This window comes from Mustela putorius, unplaced genomic scaffold, assembly GCF_011764305.1.
Source record: "Mustela putorius furo isolate JIRA1106 unplaced genomic scaffold, ASM1176430v1.1 tig00003854_pilon_pilon_pilon, whole genome shotgun sequence".
Classification (NCBI taxonomy): Eukaryota; Metazoa; Chordata; class Mammalia; order Carnivora; family Mustelidae; genus Mustela; species Mustela putorius.
In genome coordinates this window covers 3,771,622-3,792,639 of record NW_025422006.1, presented here as the reverse complement: position 1 = coordinate 3,792,639, position 21,018 = coordinate 3,771,622, and the positions used below count along the sequence as shown (strand labels likewise).

Here is a 21,018-nt window from a genome sequence, read left to right as displayed (position 1 = left end):
GATCGTTTTATTTTTTCTAAAAGACTTTATTTCTTTGAGAGAGAGAGCACGAGCAGGGGAAGGAGCCGAGAGAGACAAGGAGCCGAAAGAGCCAAGCAGGGAGCCCGAAGACATGGGGCTCAATTCTGGGACCCTAGAATCATGACCTGAGCCAAAGGCAGATGCTTAACCCACTGAGCCACCCTGGTGCCCTCCACTGATCATTTGCCAAACTTAAAATCTGATTCGTTTCTTAAAGCCTGTTCTCATGTAATATGATTCAATTATTCATTTAAGAAACAACTACAGCTCTTCTAGGTCCCATCACACAAATCTTAAACGCACACAGTCCTGACGCACTACCTCGCCAATCACAGTAATATGCTTCCCCCAGCAAGGCCCTAACAGTGGCCCCCCGAGAACTCATTTTCCACCCTTCTTCTCACATCTCTGGCACAGCTGTTCAAATACCTTCATCTTGTCCCTCCACATTTATTGAGTGGCTGCCGTGGGCCTGGTGACATGCTGATGGCTGGTTAGGAGAATATAATGGTGGCCAGTCACTCTGCACTCACCCCCCATCTCGCCTGCCCCGCCCCCGGACCACCCTAACTTTTTCAGTGGCAGTACCTGTCCTGCAACCCAGTGATCTCTGTCTTCTCATACCCCACAACTAACTAGGAAACACATCCTGCTGATCTGTCATTCCCATCAGATAATCCAGTCCAGCACTACCCTGAGACCCAGGGAAAAGGGGCCACTGCCCTGGGCCTTGTGCTTTAACCTCTGGCCAGATACTTCCCCATAAAATGAGAAATCTGCTCAGCCCAGGGCCATGCTCTCTGACTCTACCTCGGCAAACTCCCAGGACTCAAATTCCCTTGCGGAGCCCCAGAGGTTCATTCCCCGGGCAAATGGAGATGCAGGCGTACCCACCTCCAGGCCCAAGAGGTGGTCAAGACACAGCTGGCTTGCGAAGAGTAGGGCATGCGGACTCGCTACGGCGAAGAGTCTAGGAGATGGGAAAAAGGAGGTGGACTGCAGGACAGGGGCAGGGTGACAGAAGGCCAGTTCTCTCTTTGCCACTATATTCTAGAACAGAACTCCTAAAAAATCTGAGAATTCTAAATGGTCATCCATCTCCTTACAAAACTGTACTGGTCAAATCAGGAGGCAGAGCGTATTTTACTTAATGGTTAACTAATCCACAGCATTTAAGTATGCAGAGATATAATGAGTGTGCTCCATTTGCATTCTTATATCCACACGTGTTAGGAATGAAACAGGTTTCCACATGCTACTTCCACTCAAATTTCCCCTGCTCCCATCTTCATGAGAACCTACCAAACAATGATTATTACAATGTAGTGCAGAGGCATAGCAGTAAAAGGAGCATGAACAGCATCTCTCACTGAAGATCCTAGCATACAGCACAGTAGGCGCTTCTAATCTATACCAAATTCTTTCACACCCTTCGTGTTACTTAGGACACCGCCCCTCAACTACCCCGGTCAGTTATCTACATCTTACCCCTGAACTAAAAGTAAAAGCGTGGCAGAAGAGGGATTGTAACCAAGTTCTTCCTGAAACCAAAGCCCAGGTTCTTCTCCTTCAACTTCCTTTCAGATGATTGCGAGAAGTTTACCTGGCTTCAGACCCACTCCCCGCTTGTCTACACAGGCCTGTCAGATCCATCTCCCTACAGCGCCATATTCACCTTCACAGGATCCTCGGGTCGGTTATACTCCGTCCAGTTAAGTTCTAAATCCTCAGTTGATTTTCCTTTCCACTCCCTCTGCTTCATTATTTCCCAAGGAAGGCTTCACACCACAACCATACCTGCCTCTCCCTCTAGCACACGCTTCTTTCTCACAGCCCATACACCTTCCAGATGTACCTCATGTCTTCCCTCCTTCCCTGAAGACTTCTGTAAATTCACTCCAGACCAGTTTCTGTGAGTCCCCATTTTTGTGAACCCCCAAAGTACTGACGGTCCCTGTGCGCTCAGCATGGAGGGAACGCCAAAGGGCAGGATACAGCGTTTGACTTCAAATCCCTTCATGGAGTTAATCTCGTTGGAAGGCAGCATAAGAAGGGTCTGGTAAAGTCCTTCTAGAGCACTTGGCTGAAAGTCTGTTGGAGCATATATTAGCACGGGCTACCGTGTTATGTCTGCATAATAATTAGCAGTCACTCTTCTATGATAAGCAGAACTGTGGGTCACTTAGATCTTAAACTTTTTGAGAATCACGGAGAACTCTGGTTTCTGTGCGTTGTGTCCAGTTTGTCAGCTCTCCTTCCACCCCTGGAAAAAGCCAGAGTTGTAGTTTCTGCCCATTTCCATAGTGTAAATACACCTGACATGGCTGGTCTGGAGCTAGCAACCGGACATCGGAATGTGGTGTTAAGTGGAGACAAGCAACACGGACTCTCTCCAACTGGTACTGACCGGCTTCAGTCTGTCACTAGTATGTGTCCCCAGTCAACATATCAGGAAATAAAATGGGGAAAGGTAATAACTATTTCTTAATTCAAAAATTACAATAAAACCACTATATCTTAATATAAACTTATTTTTATGAATATCTAGGTTTTCCAAAAGATTTAATGGGAAAAGTCGTGTTGTTTTACTTTAACACACTTCCTTGAATGTCTTGCTTTGATAAAAGACAACTGGCTTCTCCCATTGACTTCCACACTCAATCTGCTGCTTTGGTTGTATATATTAAGAAAATGCAGTCTCACGTAGACATTTAGTTTTAAAAGGAAGGACGACCCTAGGTATGCTCCCTTCACATTTTGAACAGCATTCATGTACAGTCTTTAATTTGCACAAAACACTTTGGTGTGAAAAGACCTTACTGATCGTGTGTTACCTAGCAATTCCTCCACATGAATAACTCTAACTTCAGACCACACTGAAAAGCAAGTTTATGCTATTTCATATGCATGTGTGTATATATCTGCACACACATGTATATACATGTGTACACACACACAAAGCATGGCTCCTCAGTTCAACCACTCAAAGTGGTAAGAATATCAAGGAAGAAAAAGATAACGTGCAAAAGACCAACTGAAAACTTCCTTTGTAGGAGCAAAAAAATTCTATAAGAGAGAATATTTATGAAGCTAATGCATGAATCTTCACTGAGCTGGGCATAATATTCAATTAAACATAAAAGGTATAATTATGTTCCACATTTTTACAAGTGGACAGTTGTACCTTATGTACAAGATGACAAGTCAGAGTTACTTATTCACGGATGTCAAACAATGGCTTCCATCAGAAGAGACTCCTATTTCGTTTGATTCTGAAATTCATAACTCCCCAACTTAATGTGTTTGGCAATATTTAATTCTTCAAAACTGATATCATTAAACGGCCTAACAATGTAAGCACATACATCATACTCAGGGAAAAAAGAATTCATGGATTTAAAACTAACGGAACTACTGGTAACAGCTAGTGGTTTTATCTGAAAGACTGTATCTGTGCGACATTAAATGCCATTTTTCCCTGGCTCTAAGTATCACAGTAGCCTGGCATTCCCCCTCTTAAAATACGAAGGCAACATTAAGCATTAAGCACGTTCTGTACCTCCTCCTTTCCTTAAGCTTAGGCTGAAATTACCTTCTTCAAAGAATTGAAACAGGATAGCCATTGCCTAAACCAGTGTAATTCCACTAGCTACTTCAAACCATTCTATTTCAAACCACTTCTATTCTTTTGAAAATATTATCTTCTCATTAAATTAAGTGCCTTATGGTCTCTTTAGCAACAACAAACAGAATACATTAAAATGTAAGCCCTATCCCATAAACCAATGGTGAGCATGTTGAACAGTTTTTAGGGGCAGGCCACAAAGGAGCAAAGGTGATCGGGTTTTTATGTGACTCCTCTCTGGCCTTCCTTCTTAGCTGAAGCTCCTGATACTCGTTTCCGGCTCTCCTCTATCAACGAGGTAGTGTTAACACAAGATAGGGCACTTTACTCTCTCCTGTTCTTACAGTTCTTTACATGGAAGAATCTGAAGAGAGGCTAAATGCTTAAATGATGTAAGGCTTACTGTACATACTTACTAAAATAAATAAATCTGCTCTAATCTTTAAATTCTACCCTTTGTGCAGGGAGCAAGTCCTTTCATCTGTCAGCGCATAATGTTCCTTATCACTTATCACTCTTTTCATCTTTAAAGATCCCACCCCGAGATTGGATTCTGTGAAGAGGGGTCACTTCACAAAAGCTTAAAACATCTCTATCCACTGACCAATGTTGACAGTGACTCCACAAAATATATCCTGCATAATATCTCTCTTTGAAAACAACTTTGTTTCTAATTCTACCCAGCTCCGCGTTACCGTTTTCAGCGGCCACCTTCTTCTGCAAAGCCTTCCTCACACCCTACCACAGAGAGTGAGCTAAGCTAATGACAATCCCAGCAACTCTAGACTGTCATGCTAACTTCTCTAGACAGGCTCTTCTCCTCTGAGCTTTCACTTTTTCATTATAACCCAACTGAATAGGTAATATCCCCATATTTACATAAAAAAACAGAGATCAGAGTAGTTAAGGAATCTGTTCAAGGACAATTAGCTATCAAATGACAAAAACAGAACTTGAACTCAAGTGTCCTCTACTCAAAAGACCAGGATGCACACCTTTTCCTGACAGTTTTGCAAGCTGACAGTCCCCACACAACATGCTTCAGGTGTTGGTCTTTTTTAAGCCGAAAACCTTAGTAGTCATGGATATTTGTGTACATGGACTAAGCAGACGATTGTCTCACATAGTATAGTTCGGGTCTTTGTGAAAATTTTGTAGTTCCGTGCTAGTACTGCGACAGCCTTCTACCAATACTGTGACTGTCCTGACAAACCTCTATAACCAAGATGAGCTGAGGGAGCTAACCTTCCCACAAATCTGCTTCATACCATACCTGTACTGTGTGCTTAAGAGTGAGCTGTGATCTCACACTCACAGACTGAACCACGGGGCATGATGTCCAGGCTTCACAAAGCAGAAGACAGGGACAAGGTCATGAATGGCTAGAATGTGTAGCAGGTCAGGCTACTTAACTGCAGAACTGTAACTCAGAATCATCAACAGGATGGTTCCGTAAGTGCTACACAGTCGCCCTGTAAGATACAGACGGAACAGTCAAGCAGCAGTAAAACTTCAGAAATACGACTAAGGTAGCACCAGCCACAACCCCAATTTTTTCTCTAGAAAAGAAAACAATTCACTGTTGTGAAAGGGATGCCTAAATTCAAGTGTTAAACTCAGTGTGGCTCTACTGGCTTATTAAGGGATAATGAGTATTAAAAATATTTCAGAAATTAATAACCTAGTTGCTAAAACTTCCAAAAAGTTCGAGTTCTGCCTAGGAAAAGCAGTATTTGCATTGGATCGGAATAGCAATTCATTGTTTAGCAGAAACAAGCCACTCTGGGGGTGCCAAGCTGATCCCTGAATCTATGCTGCTTCATAACAGATCCTCTAATAGGAAGCTAGTGATAATATTAGGTGGGGGCATTAGAATATCTTAATGGGAAAACGCCACTGCTGATAAATATTATTATAGAAATGCAAAAGAGCACACCACTCAGTCACTGATAAACATCTCTACCTAAAGCAAATTTATTATAAAATAATAATAATAATAATAATAATGTTTGTACACCAGTTACTTGTTCTATGCCATGTGCTTGCTTAGGAGGTTGATTTTACCTTTAGCAGAAGCTGTGTATTTTCTAATCTGTTTAGGGCAGCTGTCAAGTAATCAGAGTGAGCGGTGCCATTTTAATAAGGAAGTCTTTTAATGAAATATAATAGGTCACAAATACCTAATTTCTGCTCTTTACTGTAATTGCCAGTCTTTACTGTAACTGCCACTTTAACAATCTTTTCCAAATGCTGACACAAAAGATGAACAAATCAAGGGTATTAGCATGTGTGTGTATTTACAGCTTATTGCTGTCAAAGGCTGTAGCTCCACTCCCGACTCCCAGCAGCTACAGGAAGATCTGTTTCTTCTGATGGAGGCATCCTGTTTCAGGTTATGAGTGCGTCTGAATTAATCTCTTTTTCACGGCTACACAAGCACACACATACTCAAGAAGACACAGGAGACAGGTTGACGAAGTTCTAGCACAATATGACACCTTCGGGGATATGACAGACACTTTCACTGTCACTGTGGAGGACTGGACATTTTACTACTTTCTTCTTCTTCAATAAATCCTCGGCACCACCAGGTATTGGCTCACAATTTCAAAAATCGTTGTTTCTATATAGTTCAAATAGCCTGGTTTTCAGAACAAATTTTTTAAAATAAATAAAAGTGAGTATTAGTTTTCTACGCATGGGCACGCAAGCTGTGATCAGGAAACTCCAAGGAGTTGCTGCAAAATTCGAAGAGGAGATCACAAACAGAGAAAACGCAAACATGACTTTTTATTTTTAAAAAGCACATTCACCGTAACTGTTTTACCAGAGCTCAGTTCTAAGTTTATGATTAAAAAAAAAATTCCCTGAAAACTTCTTTACATGATAATCCTTTTACTTTTTTTTTGTTTTTGTGACCAGTATCATTTTCAATTTGGTACTATTCTTGCTATTCTAATATGAGAAGTCCTCTGCACAAACAGTAGTAGTTTTATACGAAGTTTGCCCATTTTTGAAAGGGTAAGCTTCCCCAAATCAAACTAGCTAACTGTGAAAAGAAAACCATGACAACTGTTTGTACCTCTTGCTTTATTATTACATCCGGCCTGGTCACTCTTAGAAATTCAATCTATTACGGTTGCTAGGAGTCTGTTGCCGTGCAACATAGAAGGGTATGCTGGGCTTTCAGGCTAAAGGAGTGCTAATAAACCTGTAGGCTCCCCTCCAGGAGTCTGACCAGTATGCTTAAAGGGCTTAATACTTTTCAAGAGTGATTGGCCCACAATTCAAGACACATCCTATTAAAAACAAGTCACACTGAGAGATTTCTAACAAAGGAACAAAATGCTAAACATACACAAATATTCAAAATGTATCCTCAGAATCCCTAACTAATTTGGTAAAACAAATAAAGAACAGAATATGATCTACATTTCAATTATACCACCTACCATCCCCAAGTTTTTATTTCCATACAGTCCCCTAAAAGGTTATAACGGATATAAATGGAGAAAGTTTCAGGGAGGGAAAAAAAAAGTAGTACTAAGTATCTTCAACTTTGATTTTAAAAAAAGTGTGTGTGTGTGTGTGTGTGTGTGTGTATCAGACTTATACAAAGTCCAATAATAGAAAAATAAATGAAAACTAGCAATCCAGAAGTACTGAAATCAACAAAACTAAATAGCATTCTCCCCACATGCCTCGGCCACAAAAAACACCAAAAAACAAAAAACAAGAACAACAGAAAAAACCATTGAGAAACTGAAGAAACTCTAAATTTCATTTTATTATAAAAGCAGATAATTTTTTTGGTTTGCTTTTTACCCCTTTTGGTAATGATTTTAAATTAATTCCAAATCTATTCTACCCCATCATATGCATATTCTAGAACTTTAAAGATTAACAAGAAGTTATTCACAGAAATTCACTACAATTAGACAGCATTACTTGAATGTAAATGAGAAGAAAAAAGATAGCAGTGTCTACCAATAAAATACTTCTAACAAATTATATGAAAAAGAGTTGAAAAGTGGGCAGAGGGTAAGAGAGGGATTCGCTCTACTTCAAAAGAAAAAACTGTATTGACTTTTATTTACTTATATTAGATATTAGGACTTTTCCATAAAATATCTGAAGACAAAAGTAGATAAAGCTGATTTATCATAAAATACCAAAGACCATAAAGATAAATAAGAATAACATGATTTTACGATCATTACCTTAACTATGAATATTCGTCCAGAACTGTCTAAGGATATTTTGGCTATACTGACACTGCCTGCAACTTTTGCAAGTTATAAATAAAATTTTTTTAAAAAGCCAGACAACATCTTCTCTACGCCCGTTGCAATATTTAGCCACTGTATCTAACTACTCTGAACTGGGAGCCCTTTTTAAAATAATCTGTCAACTGCACTACCAGATCTTTTTTAAAGAGCCACCTGTCCTTCCCAATAGTTGTTTCTATTTCTTCTTGGTACAAACCACAGGAAGCAGAGTAAAGGAATTTAACTATTTTTTCTGAAGTCCCAAGAAACAACAAACAGAGGAATGCAGAACAACCACCCAAAAAAAGAAAGACAAAGAACCCAATAATAAAGGAGCGGGGACTCAGGCCAAGAGGTGGAAAGGCAGCATCTGACCGAGGACCAGACTGAGGCAGGAAGAGAAAGGGCCGGCTAACAAGGCAGAGAATTCAAACAGCCTCTAAGCAAAGCCAAGCCGAGCAGAACAGAGCAAATGGGAGGAAAGGGACAGAAAGGGTGACCGACAAGAATGTGTCAGAAAGAGATAACGGAAAGAAAATCTGCATACAGAAACAGGGACTCCTTTCACACATGTGGAAATAAAAACCAAACATGACAATTTTATATCCAATAATGTTATTTTCCTTGATCCATCCTTATTTTGTAAGAAGGCGTGCATGCAACAACTCAGAAAACGTTCTTAAAAGCAGTGATATCAGTAACGTTCATGATGTAAAAGCCGACTGGTTAGTTAACCGGAGGACTCAGTTTTACAATGAAGTCATTTGAACACTTCCCAATTCTCGCTTCGGGTAAGAAAAATTTCACTTAATTCCAAAGCTGCAAGACCTAACATGTGAAAACCTTATTAAAAGTAATAAAAATGATTTTCCCAAACAAGAACAAAACATGAAAACCCACACACCACACGTATGTACATGCACACACAGTAGTTAATAAAGTTATTAGAGCCGCATTCGACTTACGAGTTATCTCATTCACAGGGTCTGTGATGGGCAAATGTGCACATTTTCAACACAGGGACTTACTAGCTGGTCAGCTGCTAGTCAAGCGTAGTTAAACCATCCTGGAAGAATCTACTCTGAAAGAGCCCAGGTTCTAAACTGGCTTCCTTAATACTCAGGTCCTGTCAGGCACTATTAACTAAAACGCAGTGGGGCAAAAAGAATAAAAATTTTTAAAAATGAGAATGGATGTCCCATTGTGGAAGTGTTATTGGAAAGAGCCTTCTGGTGTTTATTGGTATTTTATGTCTTTACAATCACAAAGCTGCAATAATTACAAATGTGGCATACCTAAAAGAAACCAAAGGAGTGAACCATAGAGAACAACATATCCAACCGCAGAATTAAGCCTCTTTTTTGCACATACCAGTTTTCTACAATTTGTAACACCCTGTCATATTCGATCCATTTCCCCACACCCACCACCTTCCTAAAAAAAAAAAAAAATTCAAAGACCCTCTGTGAATGCTGAATATTTACTGAATTCTGAATTTTAAATTCATAAACTTTTTGTCAAGAATTGTAGGCTCTTTGATAAATCACATAATTGGGGTAAATAGCCAATGAATTTCAGGTTATTCTTTTTAGACGGTATCTTATCAAGTATAAAAAGAAATCATAATGTCAGCCATAAATACAACATTATTGCTCTTTCCTGCTGACAGAATATGTCCCAAAATGCATTTTTTCATATTATCTCTGTAATTTCTTTGGCCAATGTCAAAAGGAAGTTTTAAAATATTAAAATGTATAAAAGGAATGTGACACAAACACCCAATTAGAAGAGAGACATCAGTTAAAAACATATTTTAAAATTTCTTAAAAGCCACTTTCACTTTTTACCTACTACTACTCACTTTTATACATTTAAAAATTTGAAAAAAGGTACTGGACCAACTGAAAAAAAGGTAGAGTCCTGGATCAAGTGATTTCTGAAATGTGTAACTGAGGATACCGAAAACAAGGCATCTTGAGGTACCTCCCATAAATCCCAGGGACAGTTTCAGTGGTATCACATTTAAAATGCCCCAAACTTCAAAGACACATTATTTTACAATGGGGGGAGGGAGCAAATACACAAAAAACTTGTTAGAAACCCTAAAAAGAAACGAAGCCATCTTCATGAAGAGATAAATGTTACTCTCTCACAGAGGCCCAGCAAACTTGTCTTTGTGGGGTCGACGCTAAATTCGGAAGACAGGGTAGCTAGGGAGTGATGAGGTATGGCTGAGGCCAGGTTAACCACAACTCGTTAACTATCAGAGCAGAGTGATGCATACATGCGAATCATCTCATGATGCCGTCAAACTGTTCTATGTTTGTCTACGTTCAGATTCTTCCTTAATAAAAAAAAGTTGGTGGGGGAGACAGATACAGATGAGGGGTGACACTAAATTTACGTTCTTTAATTTTTTTATGTATTTGTGTTTCTCCTGGTAGAAATCCCAGGCACTCAAGTTCAACAAACTCCGGCCTACTGGTTGCTACAATGTGGGCGCCTCTGACTCACTTCAGACCCGAATGCCTGGGTGTATCTGCAAGTATAATCATTTAACCAGCCTTTAAGGACGGAAACTAGGATTCGAAATAAATATTATATCTATAATTATGTAAGTTCAAACAGAGAAAGGGAGTTTTTGTTTTGTTTAAGGTTCCACAGCAACTTCTACTTCCTTAACCTAAATACATTAAAAACACCCTTATATTCTAGTACATTATTTTATATATTTTGTACCATTTTTGAAGTACTCCAATACAGTACATCAGCCTCACATACTGTCACACGTTACATTTCATAATGGATGACAGGCACATAATGCTGAATATGTGACACTGAACTGAAATGGAAAATATGATTTTGACATTAGTACACTGAAAATCTCATTCTAAAAATATCGGCACGACAATCTATTTGTCAAAATAACAGAATTCTAGACAACTTGCTTCCATTAGTAACTTTTATTTATCTAAATAACCTCTCATTTATGTCTTTTTGCATATATGAAATTTTACAAATAAATTCAACTCATAAATCCATGATTAAAGATGACTAGATAATGATAGCAGGCTGTGCCACACAAACAGTGACACGCCAGTTTCACACACGCCGAGACACAGAAAAGCATCTGATCACAGAAGCCATCCATGCGGCGTCCTCCTCCGCTTTCAGTGAGCCACACCGGGCAAACTGAGGCCATAACCAACAAAACTATCCACCTAGCTAATTCTAATTTTTAGTTGCCTATCAATTGCGATTTTTTTACTTTGAGCAGTTCACGTATCAATTCTTTCCAATTCGTTTGGAGCACATTTTGGTGAAAGTCACAGGTGTTTCAGAAGAGTCCAGCTTGGAAGCAGGTTAACATGCCCTCCCCTCTCAAGTAAAAAAACATACTCAATGTAGTTTTTAAGAGTCTCTTAATCTGCCTGTTTCCTTCTAGAAAACCACTGTTTTAGTCAAAATATCTCAAAAGAATGCAGAAGTGAAAAGGCTGTGTGTTCAGGGAAAGGCACATTAAAATGATAAAAGGCAAAGAAGAGAAACACAGAAGGGAAAGTCCTATACAAAGACAGACATAAACAATCAGGACTCTTTAGTATAGGAGGGAAGGCAACCATCAATTAAATGTTATAAATGTATAAAGTCATAATTGAAAAACTACACAAAATCTACTTCCATCAGATTTTGTTCTCTGTAAGGTCTTCCCAAGCTCCCTATTTGAAATGGCAAGCCCCCCATCACCTACCCTACTACCTCTATTCCTTTCTTTCTCTTTCTCCATAGCATTTACAACCATCTACTGTGATACTCATTCGTGTTCCCTGTTCCTCATTGCCAGTTATGTGAATGCAAGCCCCCTCAAGGCAGAGATCTGATCAGATTTGTTCACTGTGTATCCTCCACAGGACTTCACTGCTTGGCCCACAATGTACGTGCCAACATTTGCTCAATAAATAAATGGATGAATACAAAAAAGCGAAAATGAGCTTGTACCCCTAACCTGATTCTAGAAATTGAAGGGAACCCCTTGAGTCTGAAGAGAGGGTGAGATGACTTCACAACTGGTAGTAAATTCACCAAACTCATCAACTCGAGATGGTAGCGAGCTAAAATACACAGATAAAAAAGAGGACCGGATCGATCTGTAAATGACAGTTCACATTTAAAAACAAAGATTTTCCCTAAAGCTACCTTAAAGACACAAATGTAGTGATCTGAAGGGGCACGTGCACCCAAATGTTTAACAGTGTCCACAACAGCCAAACTATGGAAAGAACCTAATGTCTATCAACAGAGGAATGGATAAAGAAGATGTGATCTATAAATACAACGGAATACATGCAGCCATCAAAAGAAATGAAATCTTGCCTTTTGCAAAGACGTGGATGGAACTAGAGGGTATTATGCTGAGCTAAATAAGTCAATCAGAGAAAGACAATTATCATATGATCTCACTGATATGAGGAATTTGAGAGGCAGGGCGGGGGCTTTGGGGGTAGGAAAGGGAAAAATGAAACAAGATGGGACCAGAGAGGGAGACAAACCATAAGAAACTCTTAATCTCACAAAACAAACTGAGGGTTGCTGGGGGAGGTGGGCTGCGGAGGGATTGGGTGGCTGGGTGATGGACATTGGGGAGGGCATGTGCTATGGTGAGTGCCGTGAAGTGTGTAAGCCTGATGATTCACAGACCTGTAACCCTAGGGCAAATAATATGTTATACGTTAATAAAAATAATTAACAACAAAAAATAAATAAATAAAAACAATAACAAAGATTTTCCAGGGGAAAGTCTCTGCAGTAGACATCAAAGCAAAGAAACCTCCCTTACAATAGTGCAACCCTTAGTGGAATATCACAAATACAACCACAAATCTAACTGCTGTAACAGGTCCACTCTGATGACACCAGCTGCCTTGGGGCGACCCTGGAACTCGAGTCCCGATTCTGCACTTTTGACATCCCCAACAGGAACACTGAAGTTAGGCCACAAAAAGGTGAAACTCAAGAGGCTTGGGGTAGTCCACGTAGCCCCTCAAAAAACAAAGTTCTCATAATGCCCCCACCACGTTCCTCCCATAAGCAGCATCAGGAACTCCCACACCCTGCCACAACCAGAAAAAAAGGAAGAAGGTACTGGATCCTAAAAGTCACTCACCAACTTCTGAAACTAAGAAATTAGTTTTATCAGACACTAAGGAAATCTCAGGCAGGTCTAAAATTTCACAGAGAGACACACACACACACGTACAAGTATGAAATATATATACACCTACAGAGTTACTTAACAAAAGGTCACCTGAAAGGTAAAAGAAAAAGAGACTTCAGGTCAGCCGAAATCTACTATAAGATGATGCTGTATTTGAAGAAATATCCAAAATTCATGAATTTATCCCATTACATCCATTTCTAAAGAAACAGCAAATAAATCCATTTGGAGAGGGGGAAGGGGGGAAAAGCATTGCTCTGGTCATTATAAAATCAGGGCTAGACAAAATCATTAAATGGTTAACCCTGTTTTCTATAATTTGATTAGAGGCGAAGATAACCTGAGGTTCAGTAATTACTCACTGATTACTTTCACTAAGAAAGGACATTGGGTTTTGTGCTGAGTTGAAGAAATTATCATGTAGTCTTCTGCCTTCAGGAAGATGACAAACAATTTGAAAAGATCAAATATTGATAAACAAAAATACAAATCACAATCCCCAATCAGTAGCAGGGTAATACATACATTAGAAGTGAACTCTTCAAGTTGGGAACCACTCTAATTTAGGAAAGATGAATTTAACTAGGGCGGAAAACACATTCTGAGCAGAATAAAGGAGAAGAACTAAGTTACAGAGAAATGGCCAGGCCGAGTTCAGGTGACCAGAGGGGAGTAGCAGCAAATGCCACGTACTGAGCCCTGACGTGTCGAACACAGTGCTGTTTGCCTATGTCCTCTGATGGAATCTTTAAAACAGTCTTTAAAGGTAGATCTTATTAGCCCTATTCCACAGAGTTTGAGTAATCTGCCTAAGGTGAAACAACTCATCAGTAACAGAGCTGAAATTCAAACCCAGGACTGTGTGTTCTGAAGTTCACGCTCTTGACCAATTACACAACACCCGCACACCAGCGCCGGCCACAGGAGAGATGCTAGAGAGCAGGGTGGTGGGTGTGAGTCTGAAAACTGTACACTAGACTGTGAGCTTCCTAACAGCACTATCGTGGTTTTACAGCACTTGGTGAATATTTCTTAAATGGTGAATATTTCTTAAAAACTACTCAATTCTGTGGAGTAGGCAAGGAGCAATCCTAAAATATACTGACCTGAAGAAGCAGAAAACTCTGGGCTACTTGAAAACATCCCTTGGCAAAGAAGAAGTCCAACAACCTCTCTTCGCACATGACATGATACTGTATGTGGAAAACCCAAAAGACCATCCCAAATTACTAGAACTCATACAGCAATTCAGTAATGTGTGGGGTGCCTGGGTGGCTCAGTCATTAAGCATCTGCCTTCAGCTCAGGTCATGATCCCCGGGTCCTGGGATCAAGTCCCACATTGTGCTCCCTGCTCAACAGGAAACCTGCTCCTCCCTCTCCCATTCTCCCTTTCTCACTGTCTCTCTCTCTCTCTCTCTCTCTGTCAAATAAATAAATAAAATCTTAAAAAAAAAAATTCAGTAATGGGGCAGGATACAAAATCAATGCACAGAAATCAGTTTCTTTCCTATATACTAACAACGTAACTGTAGAAAGAGAAATTAGGGGATTGATTCCATTTACAATAGCACCAAAAACCGTAAGATACCTTGGAATCAACTTAACCAAAGAGGTAAAGGATCTATACTCTAGAAACTACAGAACACTTACAAAAGAAATTGAAGCAGACACAAAAAGATGGAAAAACATTCCATGCTCATGGATCAGAAGAACAAACATTGTTAAAATGTCTATCCTGCCCAGTGCAACCTGTACTTTCAATGCCATCCTGATCAAAATACCAATGGCATTTTTCAAAGCGCTGGAACAAACAATCCTAAAATTTGTATGGAACCTGAGAAGACCTCGAATCGCCAAGGAAATGTTGAAAAAGAAAAACAAAGCTGGGGGCATCTGGTTTACGATTTCAAGCTCTATTACAAAGCTGTGATCACAAAGACAGCATGGTTCTTAGCACAAAAACAGACACATAGATCAATGGAACAGAATAGAGAGCCCAGAAATGGACCCTCAACTCTATGGTCAACTCATCTTTGACAAATCAGGAAAAAATAACCAATGGAAAAAAAGACACTCTTCAATAAATGGTGCTGGGAAAATTGGACAGCTATATACATAAGAAGGAAACTCAACCGTTCACTTATGCCACACACAAAGATATACTCTAAATGGATGGAAGACCTCAACATGAGGCAGGAATCCTTCAAAATCCTAAAGGAGAACATAGGCAGTAACCTCTTCAACACTGACCACAGCAAATTCTTTGAAGACACGTCTCCAAAGATGAGGGAAAAAGTGAAAATGAACTTTTGGGATTTCATCAAGATATAAAGCTTTTGCACAGCAAAGGAAATAGTCAACAAAACAAAGAGACAACCCATGAAATGGGAGAAGATATTTGCAAATGACACTACAAGTAATGGGCTGGCATCCAAGATCTATAAAGAACTTCTCAAACTCAACACCCAAAAAACAAGTAAGTCAAAAAATGGGCATAAGACATGAACAGACACTTCTCCAAAGAAGACATACAAATGGCTAACAGACACATGAAAAAATGTCAACATCATTAGCCATCAAGGAAATTCAAATCAAAACCACACTGAGATACCAACTTACACCAGTCAGAATGGCAAAAATTGACAAGGCAAGTAACAACAAATGTTGTAAAGGGGGTAGAGAAAGGGGAACCCTCTTACACCTTTGGTGAGAATGAAAAATTGGTACAGCCACTTTGGAAAACAGTGTAGCAATTCCTCAAAAATTTAAAAATAGAGCTACCCTATGACCCAGCAACTGCACTACTGGTTATTTACCCCAAAGATACAGATGTAGTGAAAAGAAGGGGCACATTCACCCAAAGGTTCATAGAAGCAATATCCACAAATACCCAAACTGGGGAAGGAGCTGAGAGGCCCTTCAACAAATGAATGGATAAAGAAGATGTGGTCTGTATCTACAGTGGAATATTATTCAGCCATCAGAAGGATGAATATCCAGCTTTTGTATCAACATGGTTGGGGCAGGAGGAGATTATGCTAAGTGAAATGAGTCAAGCAGAGAAAGACAATTATCATATGGTTTCACTTACTCGTGGACCATAAGGAATAACATGGAGGACATTAGGAGAAGGAAGGGAAAAACAAAGGGGGCAAAAATTAGAGGTGGACACGAACTATGAGAGACTATGGACTCCAGGAAACAGGCTGAGGGTTTTGGGGGGTTGGGTGGGAGGATGGGTTAGCCTGGGGATGGGTATTAAGGAGGGCACAGATTGCATGGAGCACTGGATACACAAACAATAAATCATGGAACACTACATCAAAAACTAATGAGGTACTGTACGGTGACTAACTTAATAAAAAAATAAAAAACAAAAATAATAAAACATCCCAAGTACCTTCTTTTTAGAGGATTCCATTAATTCATATTTAGAAACACTTTCAATAAAATTTTATCTAGATGATAAATTCATAAAATATTAAGAATATATCCCAGGTTCTAGATAATTCCCTTTTATATCCAACGAATACAGCAGCCAAGTATTTAGGTACTACGGTAACTGAATCTCTATATTCAAATCTCAGTTTAAGACTTTCAAGAATCTAGCACTCTCTTTTCATCTGAATTACCTTAACATTTGTATTTTTCCTTCCAACCAGCAGGTACGTTGACAGATCAGGAATACAGTTTACTCCAAAGTAAATGATTTAGTTCTCCAACCCTCCCCCCCAAAAAACCTCTTTTCTTCATTCAACAAAGAGCAAATTCAGTTTAACACATTGTATTCTGAGTCTCTCAATTCAGATGAAACTGCAGCATTAAATTAAAAAAAAAAAAATCATGAAGACTAAGAATGAGGAACTTCTAGGCAAAAATGCAAGAGCTAACTAATATTTCATCATACCTTTGTTTATCATATCTCTTTTTATTGAAGGTGAAGATAAATCCAAAGGGAACAGTTTTACAAGAAAGGTTTGTCCCCGGGGACTTACCTTGTTAAGAGCAAATGACAAATGGTTTTCCCCTATAGGAAACCGACTCCTGTTTTATATAAATGTATCCTTTCAGATTTGGTACCACAAAGGAGGCTGGTAAGAGCATCAGGTTGCTGCTGCTCGAAAGTTCAGTTATTTGTCATTTTCTTGGTCTCTCTTGGATGGATGGTTTCAAATAATCAACAGGATTAGTGCTCAGATCGTGCATCTTTACCATGAAACAGGGCACCAAAACTAAGTTCAAGTGTGACCTCACAGATGTACTTATATAACACACACACACACTCACACACACACATACACACACACACACAATAAAATAAGGCAAAATCTTGGTAATTACTCACTCCTGCCAGTCTCCTACTATTAGTCAGTAAACAACATATCCTTCCAAAAATTCAGATTAAGGAAAGGAGAAGTCATCCAATAACATGACTGCTGGTGCGGCTTCCGGTTGCTATGGAATAAAGGGCAGTCCCTGCACATTTTCATTCTGTTGGCTCTCACTGAGCACTGCAACACCTTTAGAGCCCAGCTGGGCAAGTCTCAGCTTGTACCACTGACATCAGCTGCCAGCATTTTACTTTTGTTCTGTAGGGGTGACCTACAGGAATAAGTGTTTCAGTTTTTAAAATTAATAATTCACCTTTTTTTACAAAGATCGTTAGGACGATTAGTACCACCATTACCCTCATCAAAAAAGTAGAGGCTCAAGTCCAGTGTGAGATTATTTACGCAAATATACTGATCATGACATACGTCACTACACCCAGCAAGGAGAAATCCAAACGTGTAGAACATTCTGGTTTAAAAAATCTAGAAAAAATGGTATTTCCCCTTAATATTCAGCCTATTTATGATTAGGAAAAATATTTTTAAAATTTGACTTCTGTGTCCTTCTAAAACAAAGCAATTAAGGAATGATCTGTATGCCAACACGTACAGTTGGAAATAATAAAAAATTAAGATATGTATTCAAACCTTATGGGATTATAAAACTTTAATTTGCTTTTTCTACAAAAAAATAAGCATGGGGAGGAAATTGGCCCACCTAACCTCTAAAGTCTGTTCCAACTAAAAATTTCTGATTCTAAAATAAAATATCCTAATTATGTCTGATGGAATCCCACATATTTGTGCCATTTGGAAGCATGTGTGTAGCTCTAATGACAGACTTTTTCACCTCTCTCATCTCTACTCTAGCACCCTGGATGACCCCTTTGGTCAGCTGTGCAGAGCCAGAAACACTAAAGGTACGGGGGAAGAAGGCAGTAGAACAGTTAAGTAGAAACAGGAAAAGAAGCTGAAGTTGAGCCCGAAAGAGGAGGACACCTATCACAGGGGGATCTGAGGTTCCAGCTCCAGACCCAAAAGCTTAACTGGTCTGCACACAGGGTCAAGTTCTGAAACAACAATTCCTGGATAAAGCTTTTCTGTACAAGGTGTTCTTCCAAACTAGAATATTAAGTCGTTTGCTCTTGGGAAGTAACTCCAATATACAGTAAGTGGACCATTATTACATTTTCACATTGAAAATGGCTTGTTTTTTGAGTACGTCATAGGACATAAATGGAATAGTCACATTTTTTAAAAACTTTTAAATGCTAGAATAAAATTACCAGTGCTTTTACTGACACTATACTGACGGTAAAATAACAAAAAGCCAAGTAAAATTATACTCTGATTCTGAGGTATCTAAAAAGCACAGAACACGTTATCACAAATAATGTTTACAGTCATGTTGCATTAAGTTCGTAATACAATCTTCTGTGTAAGTGGAGTGAAATTAACGTGTGCTCCATCATTTGTTTTGCAAGGTTACATTTATGCTTTATTCAAACACTGGCTGATTAAGCTTTACACTGGCATTCTCTTACATACATCACATCTTCTCTCTTACTTTTGGAAAGCTTCAATATATGAGAATCTAGTAATTTAAATGTTATTAGAATCTATAACTTAAATGTTTCTTAATGGCAGAAAGAATTAACCATAACCCTTTGAGAAAAGAAATAGTAGTTTAGTTATGGGATAAGATCAATTAATTAGTACATCACTCTGTATATTTTATATAATTTTACCATTCTGTCTGGTTAGCAGTCAGCTGTAGCAGAAATATTTTAAAACACTGCCAATATGTTTTATTAAGTCATATATATTTCTATTGAACCTTTTGTCTTTTTTTTTTTTTTTTTTTTAAGAGAGGGAAGAAAGAGAAGGGGAAGCAGGAGGAGGGAGAAGGGGAGAATCATAAGGAGGCTCCACACCCAGCAGAGTCCAAATTCGGGGCTCGGTCTCAGGACCCTGACACCATGACCTGAGTCAAAATCGAGAGTTGGATGCTTAATCAACTGAGCCACCCAGGCGCCCCTCTATGGAACCTTTTGGTTCAGAGAGAAGCTTAGCCATTAAAATTACATAACCAAAAAATGCAAGCCTTATTTAATGTAATGAATTTACTTCTTCATGCCTTATTCATTTAATTAAATTTAAACAACAAGAAAACATCAGCTTTCAAATAAAGAGACTTAGGTCTACATTTTGTGTTGTTTATTAAAATGCCATTAATCATTGTTTGTTATACATATTAGTCTGCTCATTACAGAATAATCTCCAACATGAATAATGGATTTTTTTTTTTTCTGCTATAGACTCTAGCATTAGAAAATAAGCTTCTTTAGTACCTGACCTCAGTCACATAAAAACACTGAGGAGCCCTCTTCATTCCCTGAGGCAATGAATCAGATGTTAAACTGCTTTGAATGCTGGCCTAAATTATCAGTATATTAGCTCTCAACAACGGATGTCTCTTTCTTTATATTCCATTATGTCCTGTAACAGAGCTGCTAACTTTGAACGGAATATCTTAGTGGTTAGTTCTCTTCCCTGATCAACTTACAGAATGGTTCTAACAGTTCACTCAAATCTACTTACACACAGGTTATAAGAAAGATGCACAAAAGATTAACACCATTTCACCTCTGAGAGGTGTATCTCACACGGCTGTCTTCCTCTGTCCTGCAAACACGAACTACTGTCCTTGTGTTCGCTCCTTTCTATGCTGATAGGTCAGATTTCAAGTAGGAGAGCCTGGAATTACTAAGCAAAACACTTGACAAATAACTGAGAACAAACTTCCTGATTTAGAAATGTTATTCTGAGAAGAAACGACATGAGGGTTGATAAAGATCAATCACTCTCAACCATCCTGCCTCAAACAGAATGTAAGCATCATTTTAAGTCTCCATTGAGTCTTTCTTGAAGTTAAATTTAAATTTTTTCAGAATACGGAAGGATTCAAGTTTATGTTAATAAACAAATATTTCAAATTATATAGCTGTAAGAATAACAGAAGGTATGAATTGTCAAGTACATGTGTTGGGCACATGGGGTTTAATTATACTGCTCTCTCTACTTCAATGGAAGTTTTTAAAATTCTGAAATAAGGAAGTTTTAAGTCTACATACATTTATGGCATACAGTTTTCTTACTTTTTTTTAAAGATTTTATTTATTTGAGATAGAGCAAGAGCAAGTGAGAGAGGGACGGACAGAGCGAGAGAGAGAGAGCGAGAGAGAGAGCGAGCACGCATACAGCAGGGGGTTAGGGCAGAGGGAGGAGAAGCAGGCTCTCCACTAACCAGGGGGCCCAACTCAAAGCTCTATCCCAGGACCCTAGGATCACGATTTGAGCTGAAGGCAGATGCTTAACCCACTGAACCACCCAGGTGCCCCGGTATACAGTTTTCCATTATATATTGGCTTCCCAAGTGTAAACTGCTTCAGATAAGCTAATGAGATCCCAGTCAAACATATTAACTTTGTATATTTCATATAATACTATTATATAACTTTGTAATAATAAAATAACTACAAGGAAACTCCAATAC

At 38.9% G+C, this 21,018-nt stretch overlaps 1 protein-coding gene across 4 annotated transcripts in view; it reads right to left on the bottom strand.

The window, feature by feature from the left end:
• RFX3 (regulatory factor X3) overlaps positions 1 to 21,018 on the bottom strand; it is a 287,619-nt gene that overhangs the window by 254,299 nt on the left and 12,302 nt on the right. For 2 of the 4 annotated variants that reach the window (XM_004766195.3, XM_045065030.1), the window contains exon 1: positions 916 to 7,198. The exons of 1 other annotated variant lie outside the window; for it this stretch is intronic. In XM_004766195.3, coding sequence (XP_004766252.1) covers positions 916 to 968 — 53 coding nt within the window. In that variant the 5' untranslated portion in view covers positions 969 to 7,198. Of the gene's footprint in view, positions 1 to 915; positions 7,199 to 21,018 lie in introns of those variants that run through there. One more of the 4 variants, XM_004766198.3, reaches the window with a different exon arrangement.